Here is a 24834-nt window from a genome sequence, read left to right as displayed (position 1 = left end):
AGTGAAAGGAAAGACTCAGAGGCTTGGGGGTGAATGCTTGTCTTAACTCGAGTTTCTTAAAAGTTGTCAGTCCTGAGAGTTATTTTTTTTAATTCAAAGTTTATTTTCCTATGGAATTCGTATATGATAAAAGAGATTTCAATTTTTAAATTGTTTTATAAACTTCGTTATTTATAAATATAATGGCACTGCCCCAAAATACTTTCCATATTTAAACGTTGCTTTCTGTTACTACAATGATTAGAAGTGAACTTCTCTAGAAATCCTGCTTGTTTTACTTGAGATCACTTTTCTCTCTGCCAGCCTTGTGGTGTGTGTGTAGAATAAAACCATCAGCTGTGGGTTTGTGTGTATGTGTGTATTAGCAGAATAAAACTGAGCCAAAACTGGATTCTGAATAAAGGCAATATATATAATGAATGTCAATGATTCCAGTCATTATGTAGATTTTTATATGAATGGCCATTCTTCCCTGCAATTCCAATCACTAAATAATTGAAAAGTCTCAAATTCAATTGGTGTGGGGCGACTTATTTATTCATAAATGCTGGAAAACAGCAGAGGGACATTTTCTACAAATTTCCTAGTATGTATATACACCAAAATTTCCCTTATAAAATCATTATACTTAGGTTAACAAAATAATAAAACACATTTAAGGGAATAATTCAGTCTTACAGACATATTCTAAATTTTAGTCACAAAAATAAAATACACCACTTACTATTTTTTCCTATTTCACCTATTTCAACATATTGTAAATACAATCTAAAATTATTATAAATTAAAATTTAAAATTTTCTATATAAAGAATAATGAATATTACACGAACCATTTCTCTCTTACCCATACTTTTTGAGAAGTTGTAGAGATTTTTTCAATACATTGAGCTTTCTAAAGTAGAAAAATATACAGTAGCACAGGATTGACAATAATATAGGCAGCAATTCTTTGCACACTGATTTATTTTGGAGGCTTCATTTCCCAAATTCAGGAAAGTATTTACATTAATTTGCTTTGAATAGAAGAGTCAACCAATTATACAACTGTGTGCTTTTGCCAGAAGAGAAAGGAGTGCAGAACTAAAATTCTCCTGATAGTACCCAAGGATTCCCTTTAGGACAAAGCTACTGGGCATTAAGGACTTGCACATGTATGAGAAGTCCATGTTGTCTCATAGGGCATTACAGACTCTGAAATAATAAAATCAAGTCATTGTAGACAGTCCCAGTTTTAACAATTGGGACTATACTTTATGCCACCATTTTCTGCCACAGATGACGCTTCTGACATGTTTATACAAATTCCAGTTTATGTAAAAATTTCGGTGCTTTGAGTGCTGTGATTAGTATGATCTCAGATGAGATTTTTATGCGGCCAAAGCTCTAGATTCCCTTCAGGAGCCAACCCCAAGTAATGTTCTAATGCAAACTACAGCTCCCATTCTAGACCTATAGCTAACTCCCACTTTAAGCTGAAATGTGATGAGAAACACGATGGTCAATGAATATGGTCTGTCAATATCTTCCATTCATTCTTTTAAGTTATTTTCTTTGTCAAAAAACTGTCCATTATAGGAAGATTTAAAAATAATGATAAAAAAAGAAAATAATATCCTGTAATCAGCTACAAATACATATCGCTAGTATTTAGTACAAATCTTTTCAAATTTTTCTATTATGTGCCAGTATCTATATGTCTGCATGTTTGCAGATAAGGAACTTATACAGTATGCATACAATTCTGCAACCTGCCATTCCTTCTTAATATATTTAGAATGATAGCTCTAGAGAAAGGAATTGAAGTTTCTACTCTGATCCCTTCTGCATTTTTATTTTTCCTTCTCCCAAAGAAAGGAGATATTGATGTGTGAAATGACAAGATTCTGGTGGGACCACATGTTTACGGGACATCCAAAGGTCAGCCTGTGACTTTGACTTACCATTGCTTTTCTCTTCTTTTAGCAGAAATGCTAAGTAGTCCCTGGGCATGTTCCTTCGAAATAGGCCTAGTCATCTCACTCTTCTTCTTGACCAGAGAAGTAAGCTTACTCATGGACTTTTTTAGAGAACCCCAAACCCCCATACCTCATCAGCTGCTCAACTCTGCCCAATTCCTGGTCCATGTGGAGGGAGTACATAAAGGGGATGTTGGAAGCCCAGTTATGTCAAAGGGTCAACCGATCCCAGCTCCAGCCCTCCTGGCCCATTACCTGCACCATCCTCTGGGAGTGAAGAGGCAAAATTTGAAGCCAGGTGTCCCACCATGGGGAAAGAAGGCCCCCAAACTGGGTACCTGGACCACATTAATTTTTGGAAGTTATTGTTTTATTGGTTATAGCATTCTGAGTTGGCAGATTTTTTTTCTCCACAATTCAAAATATGTCACTCAATTATCTTCAAAGGCCATGTGTTTTCCTCCCCCTCTGGCTACCTTCAAACTTTTCTTTTTATCTTTGGTTTTTAGGCACTTCAAAATAATGTGTCTAAGTGTTTTTCTTTTTTTACTTTGTCTGTGATTTGGATTCTGTTTTGGTATTTATTATGCTTCAGGTTTTATGTACTTCTTGGATCTTCAGTTTGATGCCTTTTATTATTTTTCAAAAAATCTTTACTTATGTTTTCAAATATTTCTGCTCCACTCTCTTTTCCTCTCAGATTCCAATTATGTATATGTTAGATAACTTGATATTCTTTCAAAGTACTTGAATGTTCTGTTTTGGTTTTAATTTATTTGTACTTAATTTTGATATCTATTAACCTACATTCATGTTCAATGTTCTTTCCTCCACTGTATCTAATTTACTGATAAACTCAACAAAGACATTCTTTACTTTTGTTCTCATGTTTTTAAAAAAATTATTTCTAGCATTTCATTTGACTTTTTTAGTAAATTTATTGAGGTAACATTGGTTAATAAAATTATATAGGTTTCAAGTATACAACTCAATAATAGATTATCTGTATATTGGGTGGTTCCATGGATCTTTAAAAAGTACTTTTTATTTCTCTCTCTGAATTTTCCATCTAGTCATACATGGAAACTTTAACATATTAATCATGATCATTTTAAATTTCTTTACTGATAGTCCCAACCTTTGAGTCATATCTAAGACTGGTTTTTTGACTGCTTTGTCTTTTAACATTGGGTTGTTTCTTTCTTGCTTTTTTTGTTTGTCTCACAATTGTTAACAATTAATGAGTGACATAGTGAGTGAGCGAGGCAGGAAAGAGAATGTTTTGTGAAACAGAAAAGGTGATTGTGAAACAAGTTATAACTGTGTGTAACCAAGTTTAATTTTTTTTGGAAACACCATGAGCAAGTTTAGAGCATGAACTTCAAATTTATATCAACCAAAGGGCAAATGATTGTGGGTATTTATTCACCAACTCCCATCATAGAAGATAAATGATCTGGGAGAGATTCTATGAATATTGATATCCCTGTTCTTATACTATTCCTTAAGTGAAGGTAGAATAGCTCTGGCTATCAGAGAAAGCGCTCAGATGCAGATGTACAATTAGAAAAGATATGGGCAGGAACCAACAGTATTTTGGGGCAGAGAATCTATAGGAATCAATGAACAATGTGATCTGTGAGTCACACTCAAGCAACCCGCTCTCGAAAAACTAAAGGTGCGGTTTGTTCATAAATAATCAAAGAAATGATGAAAAGTGGAAAACAGTTGTCTCAAAGTGAGTCATAGCATACGATTTGTAGATAACACTTCACGAAAAGCCTCTTAACTAGAAGAGAGCCTCCTCTGGGAGTGGCCAAAACTCCCCTAAAAGAGTGGTGAATGTTATTTATTTTACAGTCTTTGAAATCTAAAGAAATACTTATAACACAGTTCGTAGTCACATGATCATCATCGATTGGTTCAGTGTTTATAGTGTCTTATACACAGGGCAGCCAACCACACAGTATTGTGTCATGAATAGTGCCCCTGATTTGAGCAGTGCATACAGTCTGACCATTCATAATCCTTCTATCCTTCTATATACACTTTTTCTCAACACTACTCATGTAACACATTATGTTTATATCCATAGTTTATTAGTGCTGTCCCATTGTTTTTATACTTTCAGTGCAACAGATGGGAAGTCAGATGTTACTGTATTTTCCTTTGTTAGTAACCCAGTCTCTGTCTGGAAGCTTGTAAAACTTCTCTTTAACCCTGGAGTCTGGGATTGTTTGACAGGAGCGTATTCTCCTTGGGGTTAGCATACTGTAAGTGATATCCATTGTTTCTAGGAAATGGCCTGATGAGCTATAGTTTAAACTGAGCAAACCTGACTTGCCTATGCGAGAATCACAGGCTTGGAAGGAGTAAATGCTCTATAGATCCCCTCCAGTAGTAGATTCTCTCCTAATTACTCTTAAAAGATAAACACTACAATCTTTGAAGTTTTCTGAGTTGTTTTAATATTATATGGTTTCATATCTCTTGCATTTTGAAATAATACTGTTCTTCCTCACAATCTAAACCTTTTTGCTCTGCCAAGTTGAAGAGAGAGCAAGGAACCTTACAAAAGCATGAAGGAATTGGGCACTTGGATCTCCATCAGTACTAAAGATACTTCTGTTAAGTCTCTCTTATTATATAATAAGGACCACTTTTTTCCTAATACTTATTGAAATGAAGAAATTTTGAATTCAGTTGGCCTTAGTGTGTACAGTGCAGTGTTGTACTTCAGTCCTCAGCCTTGAATACTTCTACCCTGAATACCTTTTAAGTCTTCTTAACAGGTCTTATATCAGGTCTTCTGCATACATGAGTCTTCTTCTTAATTCTTCCATACTGCTCAGCAATACCAGGCCATCACCTGGAGATTTTACAGCAACCATGAGTATCCAAAGATATTATAAATTTAAACAAATTATATATTTACCGCGTTAAAGTTCTTTTAATTTTAAGAGATGGCCAACAAAGAAAGTCACTATACATTCCTTACAAAGCTTTCAGTGAAAGAAAAATAAATATTACATTGAAGGATTTTATAGTTGTTTCAGAAATGAGAGTCATTCCATATGAACATATATTGCATCATGTAATTGCAGAGGTAAATTATTTTTACTTAAATAATAGTAAACATGTATGAGATTATAAGAAGAGTGATAATTGCATTTCTGAATTTCTTCTTCATTAGACATATAAAGATTAATACAGTAGACTTCAAGAATTTGAGAGGATATATCCTGAAAAATCTGAGAATTCTTAAATACCATTATTGCGTATGTTATCCCTGATAAAATGCACCATGTATTTTCATATATCTGAGTCATACTTTTATTCAATAGTCCACTTTTATGTTATCACAACTTACATTATTTTCAATAAAATTCACCAATCTCATATTCTGTGCTTTAAAATTTTTTTTACTACAAATAAAGTTTTTTCTTCAGGGACAGTTTCCTTCAAGAAGTCATTTCACCTAAGTCTCAGAACAATCGAGAAGCAACAAGAATTTTGATATACAAGCTCCAGACAATTGTCTTAGCTCAGTCACACTAGCTTCAAAGAAAGAAACATGCAAATGTCTATACCAGTAAAATTACAAACTACCATATATAATCTAGAAGAAATTTACAGAGTCAAAATTGCAAATTAAATGCTTAATTTTCATAAAGAATTCAGTTTTATGTGATATTAAGATCTTCCATTGAAACAAAAATCCATTGAAGTTGACTAACACAGCACTCATCAACTGCCATAGACACTAGCTCTCTGTTAAAATTATGAAGCTAGGGCTAATTTGCATAACTCTAGATGCCTTGTATTGTGAAAAGTTTGAAAAGAACAAAAGTTCGAAATTCACCTTAAAACTATCATTTATTTATTTATTTATTTATTTATTTATTTATTTATTTATTTTTATTATCCTGAAGGCACCTATGACTTCTTTATTCCTCAGACTATAAATAAAAGGATTTAGCAGGGGAATTATGATTGTGTAAAATAAAGAATACATTTTGTCTTGATCATCAGAAGGGCCAGACCCAGGGCGCACGTACATGAAGAAGAGAGTGCCATAGAACAGGGAGACAGAGAGCAGGTGGGCACTGCACGTGGAGAAGGCTTTGCTCCTGCCCTTTTCAGACTTCTTTTTCAGGATGGCAAAGAGAACACGGGTGTAAGAGACTATGATGGTCATAAAAGTGAAAGCTTGTATAAAGACTGAAAATATAAAAATCAGGAGCATATTAACTCCAGGGTCAGTACAGGAAATCTTAAACAGTTGTAAAATTTCACAGTAGAAATAATGTATTACATTAGACTTGCAGAAAGTTAATCTAAATAACAAACCGATATGCATCATGGGATGAAGAAACCCAATAATATATGAAACACCTAATAATTGAATGCAAAAGATTTTGGACATTACTACTGGATAAAGCAAGGGGTTACATATGGCTACGTAGCGGTCATAGGCCATCACTACCAGGAGAAAACATTCTGTGTTTGCACTGGAAGCAAAAATGTAAAATTGAATGATGCACTCAACCAGGGATATCACATGATTCTTAGATAAAAAATTAATTAGCATCTTAGGAGTCACAGAGGATGAAGAACAGGCATCTGTGAAAGCTAAACTCCCAAGGAATAAGTACATGGGGGTGTGAAGGTGGGGGTCCTTCCAGATGAGAAAAATTAGTCCCAGGTTGCCCACCATGGTAATGAGATAGATGACCAAGAACAACAGGAACAGAGGAACCTGAAGCCCTGGAAGAACTGTAAGTCCTATGAGAACAAACTCAGTCACCTGCGTTTTGTTTGCCTCCATTAAATCCACTCAGGCTGATCACTGCAATGGAAGAATAAGTGATGAACACAGTTATGAAAGATTATGAAAATAATAACATTTAAAAAATAGTGCATCTTCTTTGTTTATGTATCCCCTTTAATTAGAACATTTACCTGTTCCCTTAAATAAGAATTCATTACAAACAATAAGTATTTGCAAAACTGGTTCTAAAAATTAGGGGGAAATATAAAACGTAAAGATTTTTAAATTTTATTTAAAAAGGTAAAGATTTTAATTTTTTAATTTGGAAAAATTGATTGCAATTTAATAATTATCTCCTAATTTTAAAATCTTTAGAAATAAAATTTCTATATTTAATCTTTAAAAATAGATAAAAACTTTAAAAAGATGCTAAATATTAGTTATCAAAACTAAATAGCACACTTTCTAAATAATAGAGCATATCTCTTCAAGTTAAGAATAGATTGAAATACTCACTCTGACCATTATTATACAGTATTATCTTAGAAATTGTATTACATCTAAGATATTAAATAATATCATAAATATATAAAATATAAAAATTATAGGACATAAATTCATATTTTTTGCTGATGTTATATTGTTATAATAAAAAAATTATGAGTTTAATAAGTACCAGATAGAGGATGAACATGTAAATAATCACTAGATTTTTTTCTATGAAAACAATAACCAACAAAAAAGAGAAATAAAAAAAAGTGTCTATTACATTAGACATAACACTTTAAAATATATTGAAATAATTTTTAAAATGTGTGAAACCATGTGAAGAAAATTCAAGAACTAATCAAAAGGCAGTAGACAATTTTTTAATAGTCAAAATATGTTCTTAGATAAGAAGACTATTATAGTAGAATTGAAATTAATTTCATTTAGAATCCTAATCACTTTTTAATGTAGTAGCATAATCATAAAATCCATGTAAAATAAGATTATTTGAAGAGACAAAGAAAATATGAACAAGTATGTAGCAGTAAATGTTAGAACATAAAGCTATTCAACAGACTATGATATGGTATAGAAACAGGAAAATGTAATAGCGAAACCAAATAGACTCCAAAGACAGAGTACAAGTATATATTAGAATTTAATATATTGCAAGGATGATTTTTCAGTTGAGAAAAATGATGATTTATTCAATTAATATTATGGCTATATTTGTCTATCTGGAAAAAAAAGCAAAAGTGGCTCCCTTTCCTGTGCCTGTTTTTGAAAAGCTGCCAGATCAAGGACTTAAAAGTGAAAAATTTTAAAAACGAGCATTTAAAACATTCTAAGGAAATTAATGAAATAAATATAATTTAAATATATTATAAGAGTCTCTGACTAATATAAGAAATCTATAAATTACAAGAAAGATACAGGTATATATAATCTAATTTTTAATTGCAAGAAAATGGAGTATGTGTCAAATCTCTAATAAGGTGAAAGGAATAAAACTTTGGAAGAAATATATATATAATGCATATAACAGGTTAAAATATTAACACCTATCATATACAAAGAAATATTACAAATTGATAATTCAATAGAAAAATGAAAATGGAATTGATTGGGCAGGTCACAGAACAATATTTCAACACATTCAATAAATGTAGGAAAAGATGCTCACCTTCCCCAGTACTCAAGATGTACAAATAAAATAATAATAAGACATAATTTTTTACTCCTTAGATTAGCAAAATTTACTGCTTATGGAATTTGGTAAAATCTACTCTCACACTCAGTGGTGAGACTGTAAAAGCCTTTTAAAAATATTTGGCAATATCTTAAGAATAAAAATACACATACTCTTCAACCCAGAAATCCATTCTATAGCAATAACATCACTTCATAGGAAGAAAAGTCTACCGCAGCAGTTTCCATGATGGCAAAAGACTGAAAAATAATATGAAAACCAATCACGCTGAAACAACAGTTGAACAAATCCTGGTGAACTAATCAATATTATGGCGTCATTTAAAGATAAGTATTGCTCTACCGGTGACTCAAGGAAATTTCCATAGTTGTTATGAAAGTGAGAAAAGTAAGATACAGAGAAATGTATATGAGGTGATCACATTAAACCTACAGACAGTAAAGTCTTAAAATTCTCACTCTATGTATATCTATGAACACATTTGTATATAAAAATATAAATATAAAGACTTTATGAAATGGTAGACTGCAGGTTAATATTTTTCATCTTGGTGTAGGTGAGAGGAGAGAATAAAGGAGAGGAGGAGAGAAAAAAATAGACTTCCAAAAAAGCTTTTGTGATAAAAACACAATATATGGTATCCCATTTACACAATTATATATAGAGAGATATATTTAAAGAGTCATAAGAGAGTTAATAGTGAGAAAGAGAAAATGAGAGAAACAAGAATAACAATGCTATTTTTGCATTTAGTAGATAGCAATAAAATTTTGATAAAAAGGAATTAATTATAAGTAAAACTTTTTGTAAAACTATTTTTAAGTTCAGAATTTTTGGATTATGTAGCATATATTTTTGACTATTTTCAGTGATATCTGACTTCAACCATTGACAGCAATTTCTCTCTCTCTCTTAAATAGGCAAAGGCATTTTGAAAATAAATGAAGTTAGGTATACAAGTACAATAAGTTTTTTTTAATACAGTTTTCTTCATATCTAAGTACCTTTCTTGTAGGATATATTGGTAAATATTTTATAATTTTTGTCAATATTTATAGATGGAATATTTGATGTGGTCTTTAAATAATTGGAATTTGTTTTGTAATATACAATTTTTTTCTAAATGTAAATTCAAAAGAACTCCCAAGATATTTGGAAGTGAATGCAGAGACTCTTAGATTATCTTGGAGAAAAATCCACCTATAATTTGATGTGTAAGTTCAGTTGTTTCTTCAAATAAAATGAATAACAAATTTATATACATACTTATTGTTGATTAAAATACATGAAAATTACCTATTTACTAAAATTGGATTTGTTCGACTTTAAAATAGGCCCAAAGGCAATATTTTTCTTAATGGTTCAGCATTAGGGAGAATGATATTATTTTCTATCTTCACTGAGAATAGAATAAGAAAAAAATTGTCTTTAAACATTTATCTTTTAAAGTACCAGAAGGAGACCTGGAAACAACACAAGCAGCAAGAAGCCTGAATGATATGTCTTTGCCGAAAACTAGCCTTATGGACACTGAGGGCAATCATTTAGTTTTCAAAGCAGAGGTTTTGTCCTGTCTTTCTTGCCAACTCTGAAGCCATAATTGATATTTCCAATTTTCATAATTAGGTCAAGGGTTATTAGGCATTACACACACACACACACACACACACACCCCACACACACAATCTTACCATACATTTTAGGAGCCTTAGAAAGTTCTCATTGGTGATTTTAGTTCATCTTCTCATGATCCCAAAAATAAATTAAGGAAGTTTGAGCAGCATAATTTAGTTGCCCATATTATGACAAAAAAAATTTTCTCTAGTTGAAATAACCTCTAAAACTTTTGAGTCATTATCATTATTTTTTTCATTTTTCTCATTTTTGTATTATTCCAAATTTACTATTAAAAAGAAATCTTATTGTGCATGTGTGGCATCAAGAATTTTGTCCTGAAGAGAAGCAGAAAATCTCATAGGCTTGCCAGGATTTTTATTTCTTACCTTGACATTTCATTATCAAATAGGCATATTGAAAAAACTATGATAATGAAAATTAGGCAGATCTTGATGTCCCACTCGGTTCCTGTAAGTCTTTGAGATATTAAGAAATTGCTTGATTTATGAAGTAAAGGTATTGGGTTTTTAAAGAAAAAAATAAAAATTATATATTTCTCTCTACCATACTCTACACTAGGGCCAGAGTCATCCTTATAAATTGCCAGACTGATGAGGCCATCACTGCTCTCATGTCTATGGCTGTATCTCCTCTTAAAACCCTTTTATGAAGAAAAGTGGAAGGTGCAGAATGAAGCAGTGTTAACGTGTGCAAAAATTTTTCTTGGAAACCTCAACTGCAGGGACATATTTATTTGTACTCTTTCAACTCTATTCAGAATAAAAGTAAAAAGAACGTTAGAGTTCCCTCCATGGAAGTTACCCTTGAATTCCCTGTAGGATGAAGGCACAGTTGTTCTACTGGGCATTGTGAGCTAATCAGCAAATCACCCCAGACACGCCTGAGTGTAACAATTAGAACCACACTTTGTGTCATTAGGGTTCACTGTGAGGACAACTTGACAAACTGCTTCTGAGCAATTTTTTAGGACGTATTCATTTCCTTTATCTGATAACTCTTGATGTTGCCACATCCAATCACCTAATAGTTTCTTCAGACATCTCAAAGGTCATCAAATTCAACATGTCCAAATCCAAATAGAATTTTTCAAACCCAATCACTAAACCTGGACCCCAGCCTGTCTCCCCATTCCTCATTAATCATATTACCATTTACCCTATTTTTAAAGAAACAAGCCTGAGAGTCATCCCTGATGCTGAATTCCCCCTCCCTGCCCAAACCCATGCCAGAACCATTATCAAATTCACAGCTTTAATGTCTGTCGAAACCATCTACTTCTTTCCAAATTCAAGTAAACGTCATCTCCTGCCTGGAACACTGATTTACCCTTTTAAAAACCTATGTGTATCTTCTAATATTTTCTCGTACCATTCTCTACATTTGGGTCAAGTCATCTTTATAAGAAGCCAAACTGCTAAGATTCACAGTTCTCACGCTCACAGCCACAACTCCACTTGAACCCTTAAATAACTTCCCATGGCTCTCAGAAGAAAGATCGAAAGCCTGTATTTCCTTTCTCTCATCCAAAAACATATCCAATAATCCCTTATACAAAGTTTTGTCTGGTGAAGTTAGTAGATTTTTCAGGCATATGATTCTGATATTTTTTCAACAATAAAATGGATTTAGGAGTTGAAGTTAAAAATAAGAATTTCATTTGTGACTTCTGTACTCAATATTGCTAAGAAAAATATTCAGAATCTATTCTTTTGTTTTTCTTTTGTTGTTATAAGAATGAAAAGTGTTCTTCTTGGAAAGTGGCCAAGCCACCCAGTATCTCTCAAGGCCCAGGAGGTTTCTGCCTAACATGCTGCCTCTGTGAGAAGAGGAACTCGTATGCCTTGTGAGTGAGGCTGACAGAGCTTGTGAACCCAGGTAGAAGCCCTGAAAGTGCCAGTTGCTGGCATTATGTTTTCTTCAGTAACATAAGCAGGCCATAAGATTTTCCAAGTCTGAAAATGCTGAGAATTATGAGCTTGTGCTTTTCATTGCCCTGGACAAAAGTAGAACATAAAACAAAATCTGATCTAGGTACAAGATATTAAAACTCCAAATTTCTGACAAATATGAGAATTTATGGCTCAGCTTTTTTCAGTTACAAAGGCTTCTTCTGAGAGATACTTGTAATATAGTAACTGAGTGAGATTCACTCAGTGAAAAAGGAAATTATGCTGTCTTACGTACCTTTATGGTTTGTACAAATTAAATACTTTGTGCTTTCTTGTCAGAGCAGTAACTTTTAAACATTATATTATATTTTACTCTTGGACATAAAATGCTTTCTTGCCCAGTCCAAGAGGAAGCTTTCTTCTCCCCACCCTCCCTCAAGGCAGTCTGGCCCTCTTCTAATACTCTCTTACTCAACCAGTACTCAGTGTCTTCATTCCAGCTTTTGACTTTTACTGTACTTGACCTCTTTTACCATTTCTCACAACACAAATCTTGAGCCTCATGACTGCAACAGACTCTTGAACTCTGATAACTGATGGTGTCTCTTCTTCCCAGGTGGCATCTTATTGAATATAGAAGTGTTCAGTGAGTATCGAAGTGATAAGGAGCTGCCTCTGTTAATTCTGCATAGTGTAACATTAACATTCCTCACCTGTAAAAAATGAAGGCGTTTGGTTAGAGGATTCTAACTTCTTTACAAGTCTACTCTCCATTGCACCTGGAATTCTAAGGAATTTTGTTTATTGGGTTCTGGGAGCATTTACAAAGATCATGGAAGTAGGAAAGTAGGGAGGAGAAGACAATATCCCTTCCTTCTCCTTGATTTGGTGGTAACTCGGACTGCCTTTTTTAGTGGTTTTTGTTTGTTTTGTTTGTTTGTTTAGCATATTACTGGGAGTAGAGGAGTAGAAATCTATGGGACAGATTTTCCTATGTAAGAAGTAGCCTTATCCGCAGGTAGACTATGGAAAGAAATTATCCTCCTGAATATCTCACTAGTGTTCAGTGTTCAGACATTTTAATGCTTTTCTCTGAATTAGATCAGTGAGAAAGACAGTAACACAGCAGCAACTTAAAGATTTTTATTTTCCTCTATAGCTAGAATGCTAATTAACACTTAACATATTGCCATACATTAAAATATCTTACAGTATTTCTGTTGAACTGCTATGATTTTGTCTCAGTCCAATAAAATGTTCCAATGAAATCAGTTAGCCAATCTTCTATCTATAGGGCAGTTTTTTAATTTTTGTTTTTGGATTGTAGCATTCATTGAAACAGGGTTCATTGGTTTAGGGATGATGTGTGGTGGTAGGAGATTTATTTTTAATTTCTCACTTAATTTGTCTTTTTCTCATAGTTCGTCTAATGCATCATAGTTATTTCATTCATTTGTTAGGTGTTTAATGTTCTGCGTGCATGTCCATATATTAGATCATGCATTCAAATCTTGTTTAGCAGATTAGGGGGAAGATGGTGGACTAGGTAAAAGCAGGATTTGTCTCCTCCCAGGACTGCATTGAAATTACAACCAAATTATAAAATAATCAACATGAAGAATCACGTGAAGTCCAGCTGATCATAACACTTCCATCTAATAATGTAAAGGAGTCACATCAAAGCCGGTAGGAGGAGCAAAGTCCTGAATCGGGCTGGACCCGCACCCGCAGGTGGTGGAGGATCACTGGGAGGGAGAGTGAGGCTGCAGAGGCTCTCCTGAAGGAGAGGGAGGTTCTGGTCTAATCTGAGGGTTCCCCAGCCCAGGGATCCCAGCCCAAGGAAGAGGAGATTCCAATAACTCTGACTGTCGAGACTAGAGGAGATTCTGGCCATCTAGGTGAGACAGAAGGTGACTGAGCCCCTAGATGTCCCTTTGAAGGACCTACGCAAAGGCTTTCTGACCTGTGGACACTCACCTGGGACATCGACAGTGGGTCTGAGCCTCACGCGGGATTCATTCTGAAAAAGTCTCCATTAACTAGTGTCAGAAAGAAGGTTGGAAAGGCAGCCACCATTGTGCCTTAATCCGGCCCCACTATAGACCATGCCAGCTTGATTGTGCAGACCCCTTCCACAGAGCTATTAGGAGACGCTGGTCTGAGGGGATCAGCCCAACCCACCTAACCTACAGACTGCTGGGAAAAGTTGTTTATGGTTGGTTGCCAAGCCCTGAGCTGAGTGATTCAAAGTGAAGTATTCACAGCTAGGCGGCCATTGTTGTGAGCTGAGTTTCTAATCCCAGCAATAGTGGCCAGTGCTGCGATCCTCATTTCAGAGATAAGGTCAGGCAGATCTCTGCCGCCAACATGAACTTGGGCAGATATCAGGGACTCGTGGGCCAGTTCCAGATAGCAGTTGGTCTTGCTGTGATCTGGGTCATCTGCGGGAATTTACAACAGTTACCAAATTTCCAGCAAGACTGAGGCTGTTTTGATCTGACAGCTACTGTCTCTCTGAGACCCCTCCCCACCCAACCTGCAGACTGCCTCGGGCAGGTATTATTGGCTTGCTGCCAAGCTCAGCTCTGAGTGATTCACAGTGAGGCGGCCATCCTTGTGAGTGGCCTTTCCAATCACAGCAAAAGTGGACAGCCCTGTAAACTACATTTCCATTCCCAGCAGGCGACCACAGCTGTGAGCCGCACTTCATTGGTAGGGGTAGGCAGATCACTGCTGCCATCATGAACTTGGGCGGATTTTGAGGGCCTGTGGGTCAGTCTCGGACAGCAGCTGGTCTTGCTGTGACCTGGGTCTTAAGTGGGAACTCACGACAGTTACCAGATTTTCAGCAAGACTGAGGCTGTTTTGATCAGACTGCCACTGTCTCTCTGAGACCCTGCCCCACCCAACCTGAGGACTGCCCGGAGCACTGTTATTGGCTTGCTTCCAAGCTCAGCTCTGAGTGATTTAGGACTAAGTGTTCACAGCTGAGCAGCCATCGTTGTGAGTGGCCTTTCCAATCACAGCAAATGTGGCCAGCCCTGTAAGCTACATTTGAAATCCTAGTGGACGACCAGTGCTATGAGCCACAGTTCAACGGAAAACATGGCCGAGTGAGAGACGTCCCCAGATCTCTCCCCTTGAAACAACAATAAGCCGAACATCTAAAACTCAACAAAAAACACCCAAACTGCACACCAGCACGTCTGAGCATGATATCTGCACATAAGAGCTATCACAAATCTTGTTTAGCTCTTATCAAGTCACTCCATAATAAAAACCTGTGAATCTCTATTGCAAATTGAACAAAGCTCCTCATCCTCAGTTAGCCATTCAAAATGTCTCCAAACTTTATTTTCAACTTATCTGTTCAGGTTCATCTCCAAAATTTACGTATGGCACAGCTATAAAAGGTGCTCCAGTTTCCCAGGATATTGAAGAATCTTTAACATGTTATTTGTGATGAATTCCAGTGCTCATAACAACCTATTTTATACATGTCAAATGCCCATTATCTATACTGTTATCATAATTTATATATATGTGAAATTACAAGTGGTCAATATGTCCCTTGGTATATGAGATATGGATGAGTTCCACTGATATATATCATTAGACTATTTCTGATCTGGAATTTTTCTGGTCCATACAGAAAATTCAGTAGTTTCCTTGAGTAGCTAGCATTATTAATATTATAGTTTCAGATATTCTTATATTTATAGTGATATAAAATCATATTCGCATGGCTTGACCCAGTGCATTATTAGACATAGGATGGATGTACATGAAGATGGTGTCCACAGAAACAAACGACAGAATAAAATGGGAGGCCTGTGGATTGTAAGGTATTGAATCATGTGACTTCTTATCTAATTAGCTGTCGCCAAGGTGGTAGGGACCCTCATGTAATAAAAACTGCACACTTGGATGCACAAAGCTGCTTTAGGCTCAATGGGGACAATGGGTGTAGGAAATACCTAGAGTTTTGTAGACTATTCTCTAGTTTGAACACTAAGTTATATACAGAATTTTCTATAAAATTGTATGTTAAGCAATATAGAAATCCTAGATGTTGTCATCTAAGAATCATACATCAAGAAAGAAATATAGCAGAAACAGAAAAACTTTGCTCATTTATTTAGACAAAGATTTTTGTTTTATTCATCACTAAAATACAAGAATATAAATAAGAACATCAAAAGGCATGCAATGGATACCATACAAGAAGGAAAAAAGTAAAAGGTGATAGAAGATACAATAAAATTTTAATTTAATTAGTTCCTCTAAAATGAGACACCAATATAAGAAGATTAATTGGAAACATTGAAAATTTTCAGATGGATACTTATTCCTAAAAAAATAAATTTTGTATCTCTAATACTTTTAATAACAATTTTCATTGATATTATCTGTCAGAATTAAATTGAAATTCATACATATTAAAAATTTTTCTCTTCTTATTTTGAAAATTATTGATAAACATTTGTCTAAATATTTGTGATATATTTAGATCAAAGTTTTAATGTCAGAAGAGAACTTCACTTGTTTAAAATTACTTTTAAAAGTGACTATAATTACCTTAAAATGCTTTAAGAGGATATATAATTACCTTAAAATGCTTTAAGAGGATATATGTATTTAAAACACATGAACTTAATATCATTTAATCACAAATAATTTTTCTATACGAAACTCTTATAAAGCAACTTGCTCAAGAATAACGTATTTGAGGATATCTAGGTCAGAAGCATGGCAGCATGAGAGATCTCCCCCGACCTCTCCCTTTGAAATGACAGCAAACCAAACAGCTGCAATCCAACAGGTAACACCCAGCCTAGTACACAAACATGTCTGAGATATCTGTGCATCAGAGCATCTGATGGTGGGCAAATTGGGCAAGCAAGGGAGCAGGAAAGGGAGAAGAATGGAGACCAGTGCTACAGACTATAATTGTGTTTTTGTCAATTTCTCCCAGAACTTCCCGCAAGATCTGAGGAAGGGGGGAATTAGGTGGCTCTTTTGATTATTTGAAGCCCGACCAGTTTTGCCCAAGTGATCAGCATATTCCACACAGCATTCGGTATTGCCAGGCAGAAAACCAAATCAGGGCTGCCTCCCGTGACCCTCCCAGAGCTAGCAGCGAGCCCAAGGGGAAACTGCAGCAGTGAAAACTGAGACACATACTGCAGCTGGTACCACTGCTAGGGGTGGATATATAGAAGCAAGGCAGCTGAAGCTTGGTGGCCAACATTACTGGAAGGAAAACAGCTACAGACATACCTCTGGCTTCTCCTGACTCACCCAGCCCACACCTATCCAGGCTGATTTGGAAGGAAACAGCAAAGCATTGCATCTGGCTGTTGGGGTAGCACCAGGACTTCAGGGGCTCTTCAGAGACTTGGAACCCCATTGACTTTCACATTCTCCCACAGGGGTAGAGCCCTGGACTGAAGAGACCTGGTAACAGAGGAGACACACCTCCTCAGGGAATAAAGGACATTTTTAGCCACAAAGCAGAAATTCAGAAGGCTTGGACAGTGCAAGAGACTTGGGTGCCACCTAATAAAAAAAAAAAAAGAAAGAAAAGAAAAACCTCTTCTTATCAATATGCTAAAAAGTGATTACTCTTAATAAAAATAAGTTGTTGTTGTTGTTGTTTTTTAAAATGGAGTACCTCCCATTAATCCCTAGGCGGAGAAATAATCCATCAAACACCATGAACAACCAAGGGAACAAGGCAGCTCAGAAAGAAAATGAAAAACCTCCAGAAAATAAACTTAAAGATATAGAAATATACTATTTAAATAACAGAGAATTCAAGATTGCACTTCTGAAAAAACTCAATGAGATACAAGAAAATTCTGATCAACAGTTCAGTGAGCTCAGAAGCAAGATTAATGAATAAAAGGAATACTTTACCAAGGAGACTGAAACTCTAAAAAAGAACCAAATAGAACTTCTTGAGCTGAAGAACTCAATAAAATGAATGAAGAACAAAATAGCAAGCTTAGGAAATAGAGCTGAACACATAGAGGAAAGAATTAGTGGTATCTAAGACAGAAATCTGGAAATGATACATGAAAAAAGAAAGAGACTTGAGGGTGAAAAAAATGAAAGAAGTCTACAAGAACTATCTGATGCCATCAGTAAAAAACAATAAAAGAATAAGTACACCAAAAGGAGAAAAGAGGAAGAAGGGAAGAGAGAGCATATTCAAACAAATAGTTATTGAGAGTTTCCAAAACCTATGGAAAGAAATGTATCCTAAAATCCAAGATGCAAACAGAACACCTAATTATCTCAATCCAAAAAAGCCTTTTCCAAGACATATTATATTAAAACTGTCAAAAATTAATGACAAAGAAATCTCAAGGCAGCCAGGGTAAAGAAGATGGTAACCTATAAAGGAAAACTCATTAGACTATCATCAGACATTTCAGCTAGAAGAAACTTTACAAGCTAGAAGGAAGTAGAACCAAATATTCAAACTATTGAAAGGAATTTCCAGCCATGAATAATATATCTAACAAAATTCTCCTTTAGATATAAAGGAGAAATAAAGACCTTTTCAGACATACAAAAGCTGAGGGAATTTTCCACTACAAGGCCTGCATTACAAGTCATCCTATCTGAATCAAAAGGACAGAAAAATATAAAACTAAGAGTAAGATGACTAACAGATAGACAGAAACAGGAAAGTGCAACTCTTATTAAGAATAGGGTATTATAAACTCAAGTATTACATAATGGTTAGAGGTCAAAAAACACTTTAAAAAGAGAAAATGATAGCTACTGCAACCTAGACATGAAATCACAGCAAAAATAAGAATAATTTGAGACAACAAAAACAGAAAAGAGGAGGGAGTAAAGATCTGACTCTGCAAAGGAGAATGGAGATAAGAAAAGCAGAAGAAAAGAACTACTGTATATATAAAACTTTCCTTTACATAAACTTAATAGTAACCACATTCCCACCCCCCAAAAATCGAGAACTAAAACACATAACATAAAACAAGAAGGAACAGAAAGAAAAATCATAGAACACCAGCAAATTAAAATAAGACTGAAACATAAGGGCAAAGAAACGATGGAAGCACTGAGCTACCGGAAAACAAAAGATAAAATGGCTATAGGAAAACCTCATATATCAAGAATCACCTTAAATGTAAATGGACTGATTTCACCAATAAAAAGGCACAGAATAGTAAACTGTATCAAAAAACAAAACTCAACAATATGCTGCCTTCGAGAGCCACATCTCACCAGCAAGGTCAAATATAGACTCAAAGCAAAAGGGTGGAAAACAATACTCCAAGCAAATAGCAACCAGAGAAAAGCAGGTGTGTCATAGCTAATGAAATAGACTTCAAGATAAAAAAGGTAACAAGAGACAAAATGGACGCTTCATAATGATAAAAGTGACAATACATCAAGAAGACATAACACTTATCAATATATATGCTCCCAATCAGGGAATATCAAGATGTATAAAACAACCAGTAACAGAACTAAAGGGAGAAATTGACAAAAACACAATGATAGTATGGGATCTAAATAACCCACTGTCATCTGTGGATAGATCACCCAAACAGAAAATCAACAAGGAAATATCAGCAATAACTGACACATTAGCCCAACTGGACATAATCAACATTTATAGAGCCTTTCATCCCAAAACACCAGATTATACATTCTTTTCTAGTGCACATGGAACATTCTCAAGGATAGATCATATGTTGCGATGCACATGAAAGAGAAGTTATGACAGATGTTAGCAAACTACAAAGTATCATACAAGAAGATTATATGCCATAAATTCAATAACCTAGAAGAAATGAACAAGTTCTTAGAAATATACGACCATCTCAGACTGGATCATGAAGAACTGAAAAATCTAAATAGACCGAACAACAACCGTAAGGAAAATGAAATAATCATCAAAAACCTCCCAAAAGGTAAAAGTCCAGGACCAGATGGCTTCACTAGTAAATCCTACCAAACAGTCAAAGATGATCTAATACCTGTTCTTCTCAAACTCTTTCAAAAATTGAAGAAGAAGAAATCCTTCCTAATTTATTTTATGAGGCCAGCATTACCCAAATACCAAAACCTGGTAAGGATAACACATAAGAAGAGATACTACCATTTGCAACATAGATGGATCTTGAGACAGTCATGCTAAGAGAAATAAATCAGACAGAAAAAGTTGAGAATTATATGATTTCACTTATATGTGGGATATGAAAATGAAAGCAACAAACAAACATGAAAGACAAACAGAGACTTATGGACATAGACAACAGTTTAGTGGTTACCAGAGGGAAGAGGGATAGGGGGGATGTAGATAAGGTTAAAAGGGGTCAAATATTTTGTGACGGAAGGTAATTTAACTTTGGGTGGCAAATACACAATGCAGTATACATATTATTTAATTGTTCACTTGAAACTGATATAATTTTATTAACCAATATCACCCCAATAATTTTAATAAAAAAATCCTCATTTACAAAACAAAAATTTCCTGAATTAAGTTAGCCACCAAGACAGTAAAATTAATCGAGCCTTATGGATATTAATAGTATTTCTAAAAATAATGCATCTCAGTTGTGTATATTAAAAATAAATTTGTCAGTGAGTATCTGTAGGAATAAAATTATAGACCCATACAAACGTATTAAATTTTAAAATTTATACCCGTGTCAAATAATAAATTTATGATACATACTGTGTTTTCATTTTAAATAAGTATTTTGGTGTATCTGTTGGAATTACAACAAAGAAAACTAAAAATAACTTCTAAAATACTTCAACAAGAATGACATTTCATTCCAGTTTCAACAATTTGTATTTCATTTTTCTTTCTTATAAATTCTTTTTTCCTAAACACAATGCTTGAACAAACAGATTGCTCAAGGAACACAATTATGTCTTTGTAAAAAAAAAAGAGAGAGAGAGGTGTAATTTTTATTATACTAAAATAAATTAGTGTATTTATTAATGTAATCCTCTCACTGAATTGGAAGTAAATTGGTAGCCAGGACTGCAAGAACCTCATCTCAGTTTTACCACTATCTCAATTTTGCACCCACTTAACCAGTTTCTCAACCTTGCCTTCAGCCTCTTGTAGTATAGCAAAGCAATCCCTATGCAAATGTTTGACCAGTCTTGCTATCGCAAATTACTCATGTAAATATAGTACAGGAGATCTGTAATATTTGAGAAGGCTATATCTTGAGATTTTTTTCCAAATCTGCAAATTTCCACATACTACTGTATCATATAATATCTTATATAAAAGTTAATATGTGGTCTTCTAGATATGGGAAGTTTTAAATTTTGATGTTTCATTATTTAAATGCAAGCCAATCCTTTTTAAGGTGCATCCATTTTTTAAACCTTTTCATTTTCTTAATTTTCCTCCCTGTTTATTCTGAAATGTTTATTTCAGAAAAATTTCCGATAATAATTTAAGTCTTTATCATGTTATTATGGTGTGGTAGAGCATCACAGAACCCTATTAACATACAGATCTAGCTCAGGGAACTAGGATCAGTCAGGAACTAAATGACTCGTACTTATACACCAGCCTCAGTTACCGTCGACTGTTAAATATAATTTGAGAGAGGAGTTCCTAGCAGATCAAAAATTTTCGAAAACTAAATATTCAGATAAAAAGGAATTACAACATTTTAATAAATCAACTGTGAATGATTTGAGTCATTTGAACTGGAGTAGTAACTTTAACTGGACTCAAATTCAAGTAAACATTGTGTGAAGCTGGTTCCTTTACCCAGTGTTCAGTGACCACCCTGACCACTAGCCCTCTGGTGCAGGGGCTAATCTATAAGACTTGGGGACTTGTTTATGCAAAGGGTAAAAAGAGAAACTATTTGAAATTTCCCTTGGCAACTGTTTACTTCTTTGCAACTCTTCTCTAGGCACCTATAACCTCTTTATTTCTCAAGCTGTAAATAAATGAGTTTCGCAGGGGAATTATAATTGTGTAAAATAGAGAATACATTTTGTCCTGATCTTCAGCTAGGCCAGATGCATGGCTCACATACATGAAGATGAGAGTGCCATAGTACAATGAGACTGAGAGCAGGTGGGCACTGCACGTGGAGAAAGCTTTGCTTCTGCCATTTGCAGACTTTTTCTTCAGAATGTCAAAGAGAACACGAGCATAAGAGATTATGATGGTCATTAAAGTGGATATTTCTATAAAAGCTGCAAAAATAAATATCATTAGTGCATTGATAGATGGGTCATTGCATGAAATTTTGAATAGTTGTAAAATTTCACAGTAGAAATAATGTATTATGTTAGACCTGCAGAAAGTTAATCTTAGCAAAAAGCTCACATGAATTAGAGGCTGCAGAAAACCTAATGCGTATGAAATTCTTATCAGTTGAGTACAGAGTCTGTTGGACATCATCACTGGATAAAGCAAGGGGTTGCATATGGCTACATAGCGATCGTAGGCCATTACTACCAGGAGAAAACATTCTGTAGTTGCACTGGAGGCAAAAAAATAAAATCGGGTGATACACTCAGCTAGGGGTATCATTGCAGTCTTGTCTAAGAAATTGACCAGCATCCTAGGAGTAACAGAAGTTGAAGTGCAAGCATCTGCAAAGGCTAAACCACCAAGGAACAAGTACATGGGTGTGTGAAGATGGGCATCCTTCCAAATAAGAGCCATCAGTCCAAGATTGCCCATCATGGTGGTGAGGTAGATAATCAGAAACACAAGAGGAGGACCTGCAGACATGGTTGCTCTGTAAGTCCTGTGAGAACAAATACAGTCACCAGAGTCTTGCTTCCTTCTGACATATACACACTTGATCACTGTAATGAGAAAATATGTGACAAAGACAATTTAGAGATAACACAAGTAGTGATATTTTATTTGCAAATTAAATTATACTTTAGAGTTGTTTTCCATTTAATAAGTAGTTTTTAAAGTTTAACCTTCATCCTATACTAAGTCTATTTACAAATTCTGTTTTTAGGTATTTGACCTAAAATTGGGGGGGGGACTCTGAAATCAATGCAAATATTTGAGCCAATATTAAAACCATGTGTTAAAGGCTGTTGCATGTGGAAGAGATGCAAATGCAAAACCATTGCATGTGGAAGAGAAATAGACTTACGATTTAGGTATAACCACATACTTTTTATTTCAGAAAAAAAGGGAATGGACAGAAATATGTTGGGAAAATATCTGTAACATTCTGCATATATGGATTAATAATTATAAAACACGCACACACACACACACACACACAACCCCTTAAAACTAGGTGAAAACAAGTTAACCTAGTGAAACAAATGGACAGAAAATATGAACAGACATGTTTATGGAAGAGCAAGTCAATGTGACCAATAAATTTATAAAACAATGTTCACTCCCCTTAAGAATTAAGAATATTTTTTAAATTGATGTAGTATTTTCACTTGTCAGATAAGCAAAAATGCCAGTTGAGAATTAATATCTGCTAATGACAGGAAAGTGAAAAAAGATTTTCTATTATAACTGGTGAAAATAGAAATTATAACAAACTCGAATCTAACATTATCTGTCAAACTTAGAAATTTATATAAATTTTGATCTAGATATGTATTCTAGAAATAATATCACTCATATGCAAGAATGAAGCACAAGGATATGTAATAAAGCATTGTTCATGAGGGCAAAACCTAGAAACAAAGAATACTCACCAACTATAGAATGATCATGAGTATCATTCAGACATAAAAGAAATATATTTGAATTGTATCAGTTAATGATGGGAGGATTTTCTCAATGTATTATTAAGCGATGGAATCTAAATATATAGAACTTTAAATTTTATGATCCCAATTTTATAATTTTCAAAATTTTTATTTATAGACATAAACAAATATGTGAGTATGGATAAAGATGTACAATAATATACCAAGTTGCTAACATTCGTTTTCTTGTTTAGGATTAGATATAGTGGTAGGAATAGAGAAAGCAGAGGAGAGATAGTCTTTGTCACCTCCCCCAACACGCACAAAGTTCACGATAAAAACATATATAATATGTTCTTTTATAATTTTGTTATATGTGTGTGTGTCTGTGTTAATGTCCATGTGTCTATCCATATCATATGCATGTGTGTGCATAGAAAGATATATAAAAGGACAGTCACTAATAGAAGAAAAAACAAAAGTAAAAATAGTAAGGATCTTTTGACATGGAAAATTCTAATGTAAAATTAGGAATAAATAATTTGTAAATTTTTCTAGGAAAATATCTTAATGATCTTTAATTTTAAAAATTTTATATTTAAATATAGTAAGTATACAGTGTTATATTGGTTATATTAGTTTCAGGTGTACGATATAGTTATTCAGTATTTTTATACCTTACAATGTAATCATCCCACTAATTCTAGTAATCATGTCACCATGCAAACTTATCACGATATTGTTGACTATATTCCCTTTCTCTTTTACACCCACTTCTCACTGCCTTCCTTCTAGTAACCATCCCTTTGGTATTTGTTTCTGCCAGTCTGTTTTTCTTTCATTTTGTTAGTTTGTTTCATCTTTTTAGATTCCACATGTAAGGGAAAACATCGGTATTTGTCTTTGCCTAACTTATTTCACTTAGCATAATGATCTTTAATTCTTAATGATACTTTCCATTTAAATATTTGGTAATAGACCTTTGACTATTGAGAGGAGGAATGATTTTTTAAAATAGTCAGAAGGTGTTTTGAAAATTTTAAGAGTGCGTCCAAGTATAATAGTCATTTTTATAGTTTTCTTCATATAGTATTAGTACTTTTCTTGTTAAATTTATTCCTAAGGGGCTTATAAGTTTTACTGCTATTATGAATATAACGTCTGA

General features: G+C 34.3%; 2 protein-coding genes across 2 annotated transcripts; both read right to left on the bottom strand.

Moving 5' to 3' along the window:
- Nucleotides 1-5861: 5861 nt before the first annotated feature.
- Nucleotides 5862-6788, bottom strand: LOC120598077 (olfactory receptor 5AC1-like). The gene has a single exon (XM_039856825.1). The coding sequence runs from the start codon at nucleotides 6783-6785 to the stop codon at nucleotides 5862-5864; it is 924 nt and encodes a 307-aa protein (XP_039712759.1). The 5' UTR covers nucleotides 6786-6788.
- Nucleotides 6789-21888: 15100 nt separating this feature from the next.
- On the bottom strand, nucleotides 21889-22725 carry LOC120598071 (olfactory receptor 5AC2-like). The gene has a single exon (XM_039856814.1). It carries the CDS (start codon nucleotides 22723-22725, stop codon nucleotides 21889-21891), a length of 837 nt encoding a protein of 278 aa, XP_039712748.1.
- Nucleotides 22726-24834: the final 2109 nt, after the last annotated feature.

This window comes from Pteropus medius, unplaced genomic scaffold, assembly GCF_902729225.1.
Source record: "Pteropus medius unplaced genomic scaffold, Ma_sr-lr_union100, whole genome shotgun sequence".
In the NCBI taxonomy this organism is placed as follows: Eukaryota; Metazoa; Chordata; class Mammalia; order Chiroptera; family Pteropodidae; genus Pteropus; species Pteropus medius.
The sequence above is the reverse complement of the archived record's forward strand: the minus strand, read 5'-3'. Positions and strand labels throughout refer to the sequence as shown.

Bases quoted from the DNA above. Each gene is read 5' to 3' on its own strand.
- LOC120598077 (XM_039856825.1), bottom strand. From the start codon at position 6,785: ATGGAGGCAAACAAAACGCAGGTGACTGAGTTTGTTCTCATAGGACTT.
- LOC120598071 (XM_039856814.1), bottom strand. From the start codon at position 22,725: ATGTCTGCAGGTCCTCCTCTTGTGTTTCTGATTATCTACCTCACCACC.